At 37.3% G+C, this 13,521-nt stretch overlaps 2 protein-coding genes across 4 annotated transcripts in view; both read right to left on the bottom strand.

Annotated features, from left to right (window-relative positions):
* Positions 1-13,521, bottom strand: part of LOC127833488 (aldehyde dehydrogenase, mitochondrial-like) — a 315,090-nt gene that overhangs the window by 216,884 nt on the left and 84,685 nt on the right. The window lies entirely within an intron of this gene.
* The window catches only part of LOC127833487 (aldehyde dehydrogenase 1A1-like), a 38,267-nt gene that overhangs the window by 21,581 nt on the left and 3,165 nt on the right, over positions 1-13,521 (bottom strand). Inside the window, exons 2-14 of one of the 2 annotated variants that reach the window (XM_052358765.1) lie at positions 10,911-11,015; positions 10,496-10,636; positions 10,080-10,206; positions 9,659-9,720; positions 8,718-8,846; positions 8,109-8,222; positions 7,570-7,672; positions 6,346-6,530; positions 5,779-5,943; positions 3,700-3,857; positions 3,077-3,151; positions 2,822-2,861; positions 1,448-1,914 (exon numbers count right to left, since the gene is read on the bottom strand). In XM_052358765.1, coding sequence (XP_052214725.1) covers positions 1,882-1,914; positions 2,822-2,861; positions 3,077-3,151; positions 3,700-3,857; positions 5,779-5,943; positions 6,346-6,530; positions 7,570-7,672; positions 8,109-8,222; positions 8,718-8,846; positions 9,659-9,720; positions 10,080-10,206; positions 10,496-10,636; positions 10,911-11,015 — 1,437 coding nt within the window. In that variant the 3' untranslated portion in view covers positions 1,448-1,881. Of the gene's footprint in view, positions 1-1,447; positions 1,915-2,821; positions 2,862-3,076; positions 3,152-3,699; positions 3,858-5,778; positions 5,944-6,345; positions 6,531-7,569; positions 7,673-8,108; positions 8,223-8,717; positions 8,847-9,658; positions 9,721-10,079; positions 10,207-10,495; positions 10,637-10,910; positions 11,016-13,521 lie in introns of those variants that run through there. The other variant, XM_052358764.1, reaches the window with a different exon arrangement.

Here is a 13,521-nt window from a genome sequence, read left to right as displayed (position 1 = left end):
GGCCCGGGCCCGCTGCGGGCCCGCTGTGCCTAATAGCAGCTACGCCACTGATTCGATATACGAGACCACTATAGATATTGCGATATTAACCTCTTGATATCTCATCGCTGTTTCGCTGTATCACGTCGAATACTCGAAATGTTGCAACTTAATTTCGCGACGTCGTATCGTTATTTCGTCCCTTTGACATTTTAGCGCTCTCGCCCATGTAATTCGAACATAGTTATTGCGAAATCACGTTGCGAGCTTGTGAGGATTCGATGCAAATGTGCGAGCATACCATGATGGTATGCTCGCACATTTGCATTACCATGCAAGATTGCGATCAGAGCTCCAGATAAGATGCGCATCTTTGTATTTACGCATTGAAAAATATAATAAAAAACGCTTTAAAATCGGCCTAGTACGTAACATTACGCAACACAAATCTTGGTATTTGTAATCGATTTAACTGTGTAACCGGTTAAACCAAGAATCCAAATGAGTGTTAAGTGTAAGTTAACCATTGAATAAAAAGTAAGTCAATCAAACGAACATTGTATTCTAAATGGCGGCCCATCGTGTTCTAGGTTCGAAAAAGGGACGTTTCAAGCGAGCAGCGGCTCTTGCAGGAAGTAACTGTATATTGCATTACGTCAATAGAGATAAATCTTATGATGCTTATAGAATTGTTAAAATAATAGGTGTCTTCTACCTAACTCTACGCAACTTATCTATAGGATTGATTATAACATTTAAAAATAACAGCATACACCACATGCAACCAAAGCAAAAAAAAACAGTATATCCTAGCATATCATGTATAATATGTGTTTGACATTATTACTGTTATATTATACCACTTTTGTTCTTGCTTATGCACATATTTACATTGTATGTTTTGTATTGAATAAAAAAATAATAATTTAGTTTTAACTTTTAAAGATGAATTTTATAATTAACTTATATAGACCACAGGCAATTCGACTTTTTATTTTCAATTGCACAAGCAGTGCCATAACTTAGCTTAATTGTGAAATGACGTTCATCTACTACTTGAATACTATATGCAAGAAAGACAACACAGTTGTAAGTTCAATATTTTAAGTCTGTTCATATCATCATTTAACATTTATTCTGTTTGCAATGATTAATAACAAATAATACAATGTCATGAACTATGTCAGTTTCTATGGAAATAGAAAATACCCCTCAACATTCCTAAATACCCTGTATGGCTGAAAAAAGGAGTAAAATCCCATAAACAATAATATCAGGCGGTAAAATACTCTTTGGACTAAAGCCTTATCTGCAGCCCTGATTGCGATAGTACGTTGCGAGAGCGCGATGTCAATATCGTCACATGGGTACCAGACTACACAACCTATACATATATACAGGTATCCTGAGACACGCCACCCGGCTACTTTCACGACACCTCATAAGTAAAATATGTACAGTAAAGATATAATGTTTGTTGCTTTATTTGCATATATCAAACTGCTAAATTACAAATCTACATCGTGTACTACATCGACTATGCTTTTATACTATACAATAAATCTTAACCCCATACAGTTAAAGTCTCTGTTCGGTTTACAGAGGATTCCGGTTTACAAAGGTCGGTTTTTAGAGAGTGCACTTTGTATGTAGGATGATGATATGAACGCTCACGTTTATTTCATGTAACACGGGCACGTTTAACGTCAATATTTATACTTAAATGGGTTCAGTCGATTACAATGTGGATAAACGTAGAGGAATCCTGTTTATAAATTTCAAAACATATAGATGCAGTATGAACAGCTGTGCCTCGGTGTGGAATCACGTCACCCGCAGTCCTAATTACGTGTATTTATCTGGAAAGTTGATGGTGTGGAATCACGTCACCCGCAGTCCTAATTACGTGTATTTATCTGGAAAGTTGATGGTCACCTGAGAGAAACAAACAGAACATGTTTAAATATACTATATGTCAATGTACGTTGATTTTGAAAGACAAAATAATACAATTAGCCGTATAACAATACTCGAAAAGATTGCAGAATGCAGAAATAAGTCCCGAATTTTATCATATCAGGTATTAAACTGATTCATCTTAAAATTGCAGAAAAATATTTATCAAATCATGTTAACCCTTTTATGCCTAGCGTCTAGAAAAAAGGCTCTGGCAAACAGCGTAGACCCAGATGAGACGCCGCAAAGTGCGGCGTCTCATCTGGGTCTTCGCTGTTTGCTGAAAGGAATTTCTGTAAGAAATATTCTTAATATAGAAATAAATATACTAGACATCCCTAATGTTGGAAATAAATTGATCCAATTTAGAAGGATGGAAGAATCCACTAGGCATATATGGGATTAATATAGAATTTTTTTATAGCATTATCGTTATTAATCGGTCGAACAAATCTTCGCGTTTTATTCCCTTCGCATCAGAACTCCAAGTCGTCGTTTATTGAACGTTAAGCGATAGCTGCATATTGCCAGTAAGGTGCAATATTATAGCATTATCGTTATTAATCGGCCGAAGAAATCTTCGCGTTTTAATCCCTTCGCATCAGTACTCCAAGTCGTCGTTTATTGAACGTTAAGCGATTACTGCATATTGCCAGTAAGGTGCCATATTATAGTGGTTGAAATGATCTTACAATTGTGCTGCCAAATAATTCTCAGATTCTTACTTATATATTAATTATTATTGATAGTTGTGGTCGTATAATGAATTTAATTCCAAATATACTCGATACGATTACTTTATTGACAAAGTAGCTTATTTCAATGACTGTATTCGCATCTTTTTTTACTTTCAACGTTACTGAAATGCTCTAAATACAGTTCTTACCGTTTTCACCTCTGTGTACTCTTGCAGGGCGTATTCGCCACTGAAAGGAAGAAACAATAAAGTCTGTTCAGCTGCTTACAGTTTTGTATTAAAGCGAATAATATGTCTATATTGAATTAAATGCACTAAACAAAGGTGGATCAAAGCACTGAAAACATACAACTTTTGCCTAAGAAAAATAATGAATATTTGTATTTTAACTTTTGCTCAAAATGAAATAAGTATATACAAGTAAACGATTGTGACTTAACTTACAGTTCTCTCCTCTGTCCGCTCATTTTGAATCCTCCAAACGGAGTCTGCGGCTTCACGATATCGTAACAGTTCACCCTGAAAAAGTCGTATAAAAAGTTCATCGTAATGATGCTTTTTAGAATTTTGTAACACGTATGACATATGATCCACCGTTTAGTTTACACCAATTTATGTTTTGCGGAAACTTTTTTCCAAGAAATAAACGTTTAAAAATCAATACATTTCTCGACCTCATATTTAGCTTGAACGGTATTCAACGATTATCCTATTAAGGAATAACACATCACGTACCAGTACATATGTACTCTTACCATCCTGTACCTGATGATTACCTTCATAGGGGTGCATTAGTCGAATGTATTAACTGACCATCTCAATCGGAGTTTTAACAATCAATGTTTCTTTTACAGAGGATTTCATTAAAAGAAACGCATGTACACAGGAAGCGTCATATTCATTCACACTACCATGGTGTGACTGTTTCTTTTTCGCGAACGCTCAGTAGTTTGGGGATTTGTTTCGGCAACTTTTAAATTGTCGTAAGGGAGTGCTAAAACGCCTTAATAAACAACACATTTAATTGAAATTAGTGCAATACTGTTCGATAAACCAAGTTTCTTTACCACACGCTTCCCGCCTCGAGGTTCTGTGACATCATCAATGCCTTGCTGATATCACGTGTCATTACGCCAGCGGCCAGACCGTATGAGGTATTGTTTGCGCGCTGTAAGACCTCGTCGGCGTCCTTGAACTTCAGAATTGACTGCACCGGACCAAATATCTGACAAAAACAGACGGGAATCGTTTAATCAAGCGGTCTACTGAACTAAAACCTGTAAGATACTCACTTCTGGGGCGGTAGTCTGAAACTTTCTTTGAATTTATACAATATATAAGTTGTTTACTATCAATATGATTTTTTCATGATTTATGTATTAGAATATAAGCGTACGATCGTATTTGAAGGAACTTGCCATTTATATTAAGAATGAATGTCTTTCTTCTCGTTTTGACGGCAATTTAACCAGTTTAGCTCACCTTAGCACGAAGTCTAATGCCCGTCGAGTGTCGCCCGTAGTTTACCTCAACAATATCTAGGCCGAGTTTGAATCTGGCTTATAAGTGGGTCAAAAACTAGGTCGCAATGGCAAAATATTAGAAAGTCACCATTCTAGAGACTACATTTATGAGTTAATCTTTATGAAACTTTGTCAATATGTTTATCTTTAAATATATATGACCCGAGTTCGAATCTGAATCACTTGCGTACAAAAACGGGAAAAACTCTTATAATAACCTTGTTATTCCTCAATAGGCCACTGTTTCAATTTATTCACTGTTATGATAATATTTTATGAAACTTGATCAGACTGTTAATGTTGACAATCTCAAGGCCAAGTTCGAATCGAGTCACGTGCGTTTAAAAAACTAGGTCACCAGGTAAATCTTAGAAAAACCTTAATGAAACATATAAAGTATATGTAGACAAAAACAAGGTCATCGTTGAATCTGGGACAAGTAGGATCAAAATTGAGGTCATCAGGTCAAGTCTTCCTTAACTGGTATACGTTGAAAGCTTCAGGACCAGTATGGCCCTCTTGGTTGAATGGTTTGTATTACTTTGTATTCAAATTCAGGATTAGGTTAACTAAGCACGAGCTTTTGAGGCGTCGTATGTCGTGATGTTGGCATTGTTAATGTTTAGCGTGTTACCAATCTAGAGGACCCAATTTGAATCAATATTCATGAAACTTGTCGGAGTGCTTTTTTATTAATTTCAAAATTGAGTCGAGTGTTGTCATGGTTTCCGTGTAACTTCTTACACAAAAACAAATGAAGCCAAAGGTATTAATAAATCTAATTTCCACTTAGTCATAATGTTTATCATGAAAATGCCTATAGCAAGTTTTATTTCTTTGCTTCAAGTGGCTTTTAAGACTTCGTCAATAGTTCAACTCGACCAGGATATTAATCTAAAAATATTGAATATCTAGGACGAGTTAAAATATCTGGTTTATGTGCGTTCAAAACTAGGTCGCAAGGTCAAATCTTAGAAAAACGGTGATTCCACTTTAGAGACCGCATGTTTATGTTTATCAAAAAACTATCCATATGAAGGTTTGAATTTGTGTCAAGTGGATAAAAAGACTTGTCTACAAGTCATATTTTTGACAATAGAAGTAACAATTTAACTTAGATTTAGACGCTTTAGGGTCATCATGGCCCTCTTGTTAATATGATTAACGTTTATGTTTATTTATATGAATGGTAAACTCCGCTTAGCGATGCGCATGTCATCTGTGACATCAGAGAAAACGTATGGCTTCTTTTTAATCATATTCATAAGCCGCAAAATAGACGCATAAAAGACGCTATGCATCAAAGGAAAGAGAGAACAGCTTAATTGATTTGAGTGTTTACTTATCGCACTTCGAAATGATTGCCTCGTGACCGCTGTTCACAGGTGGAAATTACTATAGGAGTAAATATTACTGTCCCTCGACCGCTATAGTCATGTGACCGTTATATTCAGGTGTAATATCCAATAATTTTGGTCAGGTGATAATGACTGAGCGCTGTTGGCAGATACCACTGTTCTCAGGTGACCCCAACGTCAGGTTGGACTTGTTATATTGAACAATATATGGAGCGGAAACTCGCGTTAAAGCATTATAATCCCGCTGTCTTCTTAATAGTTATACCTCCTCCTTAGCGATGCGCATGTCGTCAGTGACGTCAGAGAAGACGGTGGGCTTGACGAAGTACCCTGTGTCCCCATGTCTTTCCCCTCCACACTGTAGACTTGCCCCCTGCTTCTTGCCAGACTCTATCAGACCCAGGATCTTGTTCAACTGCTCCTCGTCGATCTGAAGGCAGAGGCGCTCTCCAAAATAATATGCGTTTTGTACTGTGGATAATTTCTACAAACTTCACATACACAACAGAATGCCAAATGTCGATTTCGTCGCATTAATCGATGACTTGTCGTTTTACGGAATTTGCCTGCATGCGATATCAATCCCTCTTAAACGCCAGCACAACAAAATAAAAGCGCCAATACGACATTTTTAATAGCAGCGATGCAACAAGACCTGGAAAGCAAGCAATGCGTGATACATACATTGAAAAAATGAAATTAGTTTCATTCGTACTATGTATACATGAACGTAATAATAGCAACCAGTTTATCACGACATTAAGAATCACAACGACCTATAAACCATCTTTTAAACAATTGCAGAAGAACTAAGTATATATGGTTTCCCAACCTGCGGGCCTTGTTGGACGGAGCTATCAAATGGGTCACCGACGGCCCTTTTTTGTGCGAGCGCCTTGCACTTAGCAACAAACTCGTCATAGATTGACTCCTGGACGAAGGTTCGAGACCCCGCCACGCAGTTCTGGCCGTGGTTCGTCATTATCGCGGCGTGGGCAAACGTCGCCGCCTGGTCCACTGGAAGAAATAGACCACGCTATGGTTTACACAATAGATGGGGATATTTTTCATAAGCATAAAGACTTTATATCTTTAGTGTGGTTTATTGGCAAATACACGAATAATGGTGCGATAAATTCATAATTGGCGCCTGTTTAATAAGATTACAATCAAGACTGAATGTAAGGTTGATTTCTTATCACCGTTATAATTAAAGCGGTGGTCGTCCAAGTTCACACAGTTCGAACACAATGCATCATGCATTGCTCTTTAAATATACTATGTTATGTTTCTCATAACAGTGTTGGTGTGCACAATATACCATCGCATTTGCATACAAACAGTGTGATTATTGTGATGATTGGCCTTAACTAGGTATTCGTGAGCTCAACGGACGACATACTGTTTTAAACGATGGTTATCAACAAATTTCGGAAATATGCCAATGCAGTGTTCCTATGGTCGCAGGCCTGATTTCCTAAATAATGTTACAATCTAAGTCCTGAATTTTTAAAGTGTTTTTGGGCCGCAGTCCGGAATTCAGAAAGCATTCTTACCGGCGCAGTAATAATTTCTCTAAGATGTCTTACGATTGTAGTCCTCAATTCAGAACATAGTATTACGGTCGCAGCCCTGAATTTAGAAATAGTTCTTACGGTCGAAGTTATGAATTCAATAAGTAATCTTACGGTCGCAGTCATTACTTCTGAACGTGATCTCACGATTGCAGTTCTTATTACAGAAAGTAGTATTTCGGTCGCTCTCCTGATTGAGGTTCAGATAGTGTTATAACGATAGTATTCCAGAAGTTCAGAAGTTTTCGTAAGGTCGCAGTGCAGAATTCAGAAAGTTTTGTTCCGGTCGCAGTCCCGAATTCAGAACGTGTTCTAACGGTCGCAGCCCTGAATTAAAAACGTGTTTTAACGGTCGCAGTCCTGACTTTAGTAAGTTGTCTAACGGTCGCAGCCCGGAATTCAAGACGTGTACTAACGGTCGCAGTCCTGAATTTAGAACTTGTTCTTAATGTCGCAGTCCTGAATTCAGAAAGTGTTCTTACGGTCGCAGTCCTCAAATATAATGAAGGGACTCTTTCCTCCCAGCTCCAGTGACACTCTCTTCAGATTGGTGCGACCCGCGGCCTGCATGACCAGATGACCAACCTTAAATAGAAAAGCAGCTAAATGATCTATGCTACCACTCACGTGCTTTAAATGACGTAAAGTCTATAATGATAAATGTAATTAGAGAATTAAATACAGCAACAGTTAGAGAATTTAATGGTAACTTTGCAACCGAGAACTTTCTTAACAGTGCGTTTGCTTGCAAAACGCCCCTTACTCGTTTATTAGTTTCAACATTATATGTCCAAGTGTGTTTTTCATATATTTTGATCTATTTGATAATTTATACAACAATTCACTTATGGAAGATGGATGACCTGTACAACATACAAGACAAATGGGGCATGTTTTGCCGGTGAGAAAAACACGAATTTTATGGAATTTGCAGTGGACAACACTCGACATTTATTGAATAAAGTTGGTCAGTACACGACAAACGAGGTAGGAACGAACCTCGGCGAAAATGCCCTCTTACCTCAGTGGATCCAGTGAAGGCCACCTTATTGATGTCCATGTGTTCTGCAATGGCGGCCCCGGCAGTAGGACCGTACCCAGGCACAATGTTCACCACGCCAGGTGGGAAGCCAGCCTGTGGAACGGAAAAAAGATACATGTGTTGTCTTAAACATGGCAAAGCAATCATAAAAGCATTGTATTACTTTGGGGATTTTTGCAATAATAAAAATAATTATTATTATGTCCAAATTATCTTTATCGATCATCACGATCAGATTCATCGCCATCATTATCATCTTCACCATCACTATCACCATGAACATGATTATTCCAATCATGTTAATTTTCATGATCGGTTTTTGTCTTTTTATCTTTATTTCAATCATACGAGCCGTGCTCTGGGAAAACAGGGCTGAATGCCAATTTCGTCCAAGATAAGTATGTATGTGCACTGCGCACGGGCTAATTAGGGACAACATTTTCCACTGTAATTGTATCTTTCGTTTAAATCAGGTCTTGTCTAAACGAAAACCATTGCACAGGCTAATCCGGGACAACACTTTAAGCACATGCATTATGCCCGGATTTCCGAAAACGCGGCCCATAATGTCCTCATTCGTGGTAGTACCTCTTTGATAAGGGAGGCCATGTAGAGGGCGGACAGCGGCGTCTGCTCGGCGGGTTTGAGCACCAGGGTGTTCCCGCAGGCCAGGGCCGGTCCCACTTTCCACACCAGCATCAGCACCGGGTAGTTCCACTGCAGGGGTCAAACTAACTGTCACATTTTTTAGGAAAGTTTTTAAGTTATGTCCTTAAACCCGTCATTTTGGTATTTTACCTGCCAGCCGTTCGTTGACCTTGCGAAAATATTTCACTTGACGATGTGTTCTTTTATTATTTCAGTATATTCATCAGTCTACACTACAAAATCACTTAAATTCGTACGAATTTAATTTCGTGGTTTAAAAAAACTGTTTCCTGGACACAAACAATCGTGGATGTCTGATTTAGGATAAGTATCAAGCTTTTTCCTTGGACATTTCCCGATGTGTTTGTCTGAAATTCATAGATCGGTCATCTCGCTAAATCATCGAAAATTTATGTTAAATGAATAAAATGATTTTACAGTACTTGTCATTAAAAGATTGAGTTAACCAACGATGGGTTGATTTTTCAGCGGAAAAGCACATTGCACTGTCTTATCGCTATACTCGGACAAGACCGGTACGATTTGTGTTCATCCTCGTTTATTATGACCTACTTTTATTAGTAAGAATGTCTCTCAATATAATTGTTATTATTATTTGGCAATGCTGGTGCGTTAATAATTGTAATATTGGTAGCGGTTTGAATAAAGACAATATGCGATATAAATTGAAAGAGGCAACCCAATTGGATGATATATAAATGTATATCAAGACATACATGAAATTGTGTTTCAATTAACACAATATGCGATATTAATTGAAAGAGCTAACCCATATGGATGATATATAAATGTATCACGGCTACAAATTTTTGCAGAAGAAGTAATGCGTGCCGTTCCGGTGGTGAGTCGAGTCTACTTACCGGTATGATAGCTCCACAGACGCCAACGGGCTCGTGACGGGTGAAGGTGAAGAAAGAGCCGTCTGCAAACAGGCGGAAACCCGTCAAGAGTTTAAACATGCACAAGCATGTACAAATGTGCGTACATTTTGCATTTGCATGCATACAATTGAGAAACACCCAACTGAATATTGTAGCAAAAACAATGCGAAAACCCATTGCAAGGTTAAATTAAGATTAAAGAAACATATTTATTTTTTACTATCAAAATGATGAAAAACAGTTTACATTACTCATGCGTATATTATCAAGGCTCAGCACCAATTAAAAAACTGGACCAAAGCCTAGATTTAGCTTATTTGCCGCTTAACAAGTACAGAACATAACATATTTTATTTCACTAAAGCATATTACAACTCATCGTGTTAACAATTCATCTCACCGACGGGGATGGTCTGGCCGTGTATCTTGTCACACCAGCCGGCGTAGTACTCGATAGTCTCCGCCGAGGCGATGATGTCCTCGTACGCCTCCCCAAACGGCTTGCCGTTGTCCAGCGTCTCCAGGCTCTACGGACCAGAAAACACGGTAACTTATCGATACCACTCGCACATAAATGTGTACAATCTTGAAAAATAAGAAACGCTCAGGGCACCATCAGATACAATATGCGCAGATTGTCAAACATGTAAATGATACCATTCGTCATACTTATTAGTTACAGGACAGTCGGTTTAATCATAAAGGAGTAGATTTGAAAACTTGTAATTGAGATGACAAAACAAACTACTGAAATATTAAAACTGAAAATTATTGCAAATACCCCAGATACAAAATATTAAATATTTAAATATTTACAGCGATGTATGTGATATTATCTCTCATGAGTCTTGCAAGCTTGTTCATGAGTTGTCCCCTCTTAGAAGCGTCCAGTTTCCTCCAGGGGGAGCCACGACGAAATGCAGCACGGGCAGCTTTCACAGCAAGATCAACATCCGCCTAAAAAAAACATTCTAAAATAATACATTTACATGAAGTACACAGGACATATGGCATGAATGAAAAAAGGAGTAAAAGCTGAAGCAAACTCAGTCTAGTCTTACCTATTATATCGTTTAGGCTACGTAATGAAACACGAAAATAATAGTGTGCAGATCACATCATCATAGTTAGCAAAATATTAAAAATGCATTCAAAGTCTGATTGCAAATCGCTTAAATTTAAGGGTGATTAATTTAAGGCAAAACGTAATAAAAAAAACACAGAAACGAACCTTGTCCGCCTCCTGCACCTGACATATCTCCTTGCCCGTGCACGGGTTGAGGGTGGGGAACGTTCTCCCGCTCTGGCTGTTCACCCATTCATTGTTGATGAACAACTGAAATACAAACCAATATCCAAACTAATGTTTGATGAACAACTGAAATACAAACCAATATCCAAACTGATGGTTGATGAACAACTGAAATACAAACCAATATCCAAAATGATGTTTGATGAACAACTGAAAAACAAACCAATATCCAAACTAATGATGAACAACTGAAATACAAACCAATATCCAAACTGATGTTTGATGAACAACTGAAATACAAACCAATATCCAAACTAATGTTTGATGAACAACTAAAATTAAAACCAATATCCAAACTAATGTTTGATGAACAACTGAAATACAAACCAATATCCAAACTAATGTTTGATGAACAACTGAAATACAAACCAATATCCAAACTAATGTTTGATGAACAACTGAAATACAAACCAATATCCAAACAAAAGTTTGATGAACAACTGAAATACAAACCAATATCCAAACTAATGATGAACAACTGAAATACAAACCAATATCCAAACTGATGTTTGATGAACAACTGAAATACAAACCAATATCCAAACTAATGTTTGATGAACAACTAAAATATAAACCAATATCCAAACTGATGGTTGATGAACAACTGAAATACAAACCAATATCCAAACTAATGTTTGATGAAAAACTAAAATACAAACCAATATCCAAACTGATGTTTGATGAACAACTGAAATACAAACCAATAGCCAAACGTATTGTTTATGAACAACTAAAATACAAATCATACACCCACTGCTTGTTTTGAAATACATTTTGTAAGCGTTGTATGCGTGTTAAGGCGAAATAAATGAAGTACTACATTATCAATTATAAATGCAAACCAATATCAAAACTGATGTTTGATAAACAATTGATATGAAAACCAAAATCAAAACTTATTGTTCATTAACAACTGAAATGCAAACCAATATCCACAATAATTGTTGATGAACAATTGAATAACAAACTTATTAATTAACTCGCATCTTACGAACAACTGAACTTGTTGACAAAGCAATGCAATGCAAACCTATAGATCAACTCACTCATGACGAACATCCGATAGCAAACCAATACATCGACTTATAGTTGATAAACAACAGAAATGCACAACACATTCGTTTCTATAGAATAGTTAGAGAAACTACAAAACTGGTTTCGTTAAAATTAATGGCATGCAGTTGATCATTACAATGAATCCCGCAGACTTCAACGAGGAGATTTGAATGGTTAAAAGGCGCTTGTCTTTTGGTTAGGAGGTCAAGAGTTCAAACCCCGAAAGGAACATTTTTTTATTGGAAACAGGACTGTTTGAGGTTTTTAAACGTGCTTTATAAGAATTGAAAGCTACATGAGCGTAGCTTTGTAAACAAGGCACAAACGCCTGGGCATCAATTAGATAAACAATAAAACGTTTGTAACGCTTTACAACAATATAACGAAAGTAGGGTTTTTATTTCTAAACTAGAACTTAAGATATTATATTACACTCGACAGATCAAATAGCCAAGTGGAAGCGCGTAAGATTTTATCCACAAAGGTTCAAGACTCGAATCCCGGTGAAGGGAAATATATTCACTTTTTTATTTCATTTTATAATTAATTTTTATTGGTAAGTTTTTTTCCTGATTAAAAGTTTTTATCAAATAAATATAACGACATAAAAAAACGAAAATTTGTGAACATGTCCCTTTCCGATGCTGAAATAAATCAGCGGATAAGTATATATAATGTTGCGCGCCCTTTCAGGAATTACTTATACTCGCGTAATATCAATATGTCGTGAATTGTTGATAAGCTGCGTCTCGATTCAACTATACCATAGTGACTGCCGTAAGGTCGTGACCTTGTAAAATAAATCCCTTTTCAGTGAATGTTTGAATGATCTCTGTAAGACACCTAATGCAGGTACTGGTTCTACCCAGGAAATGGATCCGAGAGTGGCACAATAAGCCGCGCTCTGAGAAAACTGGGCTTAATACATGTGCGTAAAGGTTCGTCCCAGATTAGCCTGTGCAGTCCGCACAGGCTAATCAGGGACGACACATTCCGCCTTAATTGGTTTCTTGCTAAGAAGAGACATAATGTAAACGAAAAAAGTCATAAAAACGTAAAGTGTCGTTCCTGATTAGCCTTTGCGGATTGCACAGGCTAATCTGGGACGACACTTTACGCACATGCAATATGCCCAGTTTTCTCAGAACAAGACTCAGATAATCTTAAGGATCTGACACAACAAGGAGGTCTAAGTTAATCTTCAAACATGTTTAGTTCAGCTCGATTAGCTTGGACGTGGCTAGACACTCTCAGGTCCACTTTCTGGCTAAAACCAGTACTTGACGTAGTTCGAAATACAACGCGAATGATCTTTAGGTAGGGACCAACCTCGGGAGCTCCCCGGTCGCAGGGCGGATGCTATACATTATTCACTGTGCAATATATATTGAAATATGTGTTATCCATAGCGCCAGTGTGAACAAAAAGCACTTTAAGTATATGGGGTAAACGGTTTGCATTATTTCGTTGATCA

Source organism: Dreissena polymorpha, chromosome 6 (genome assembly GCF_020536995.1).
Source record: "Dreissena polymorpha isolate Duluth1 chromosome 6, UMN_Dpol_1.0, whole genome shotgun sequence".
NCBI lineage: Eukaryota > Metazoa > Mollusca > Bivalvia > Myida > Dreissenidae > Dreissena > Dreissena polymorpha.
The sequence above is the reverse complement of the archived record's forward strand: the minus strand, read 5'-3'. Positions and strand labels throughout refer to the sequence as shown.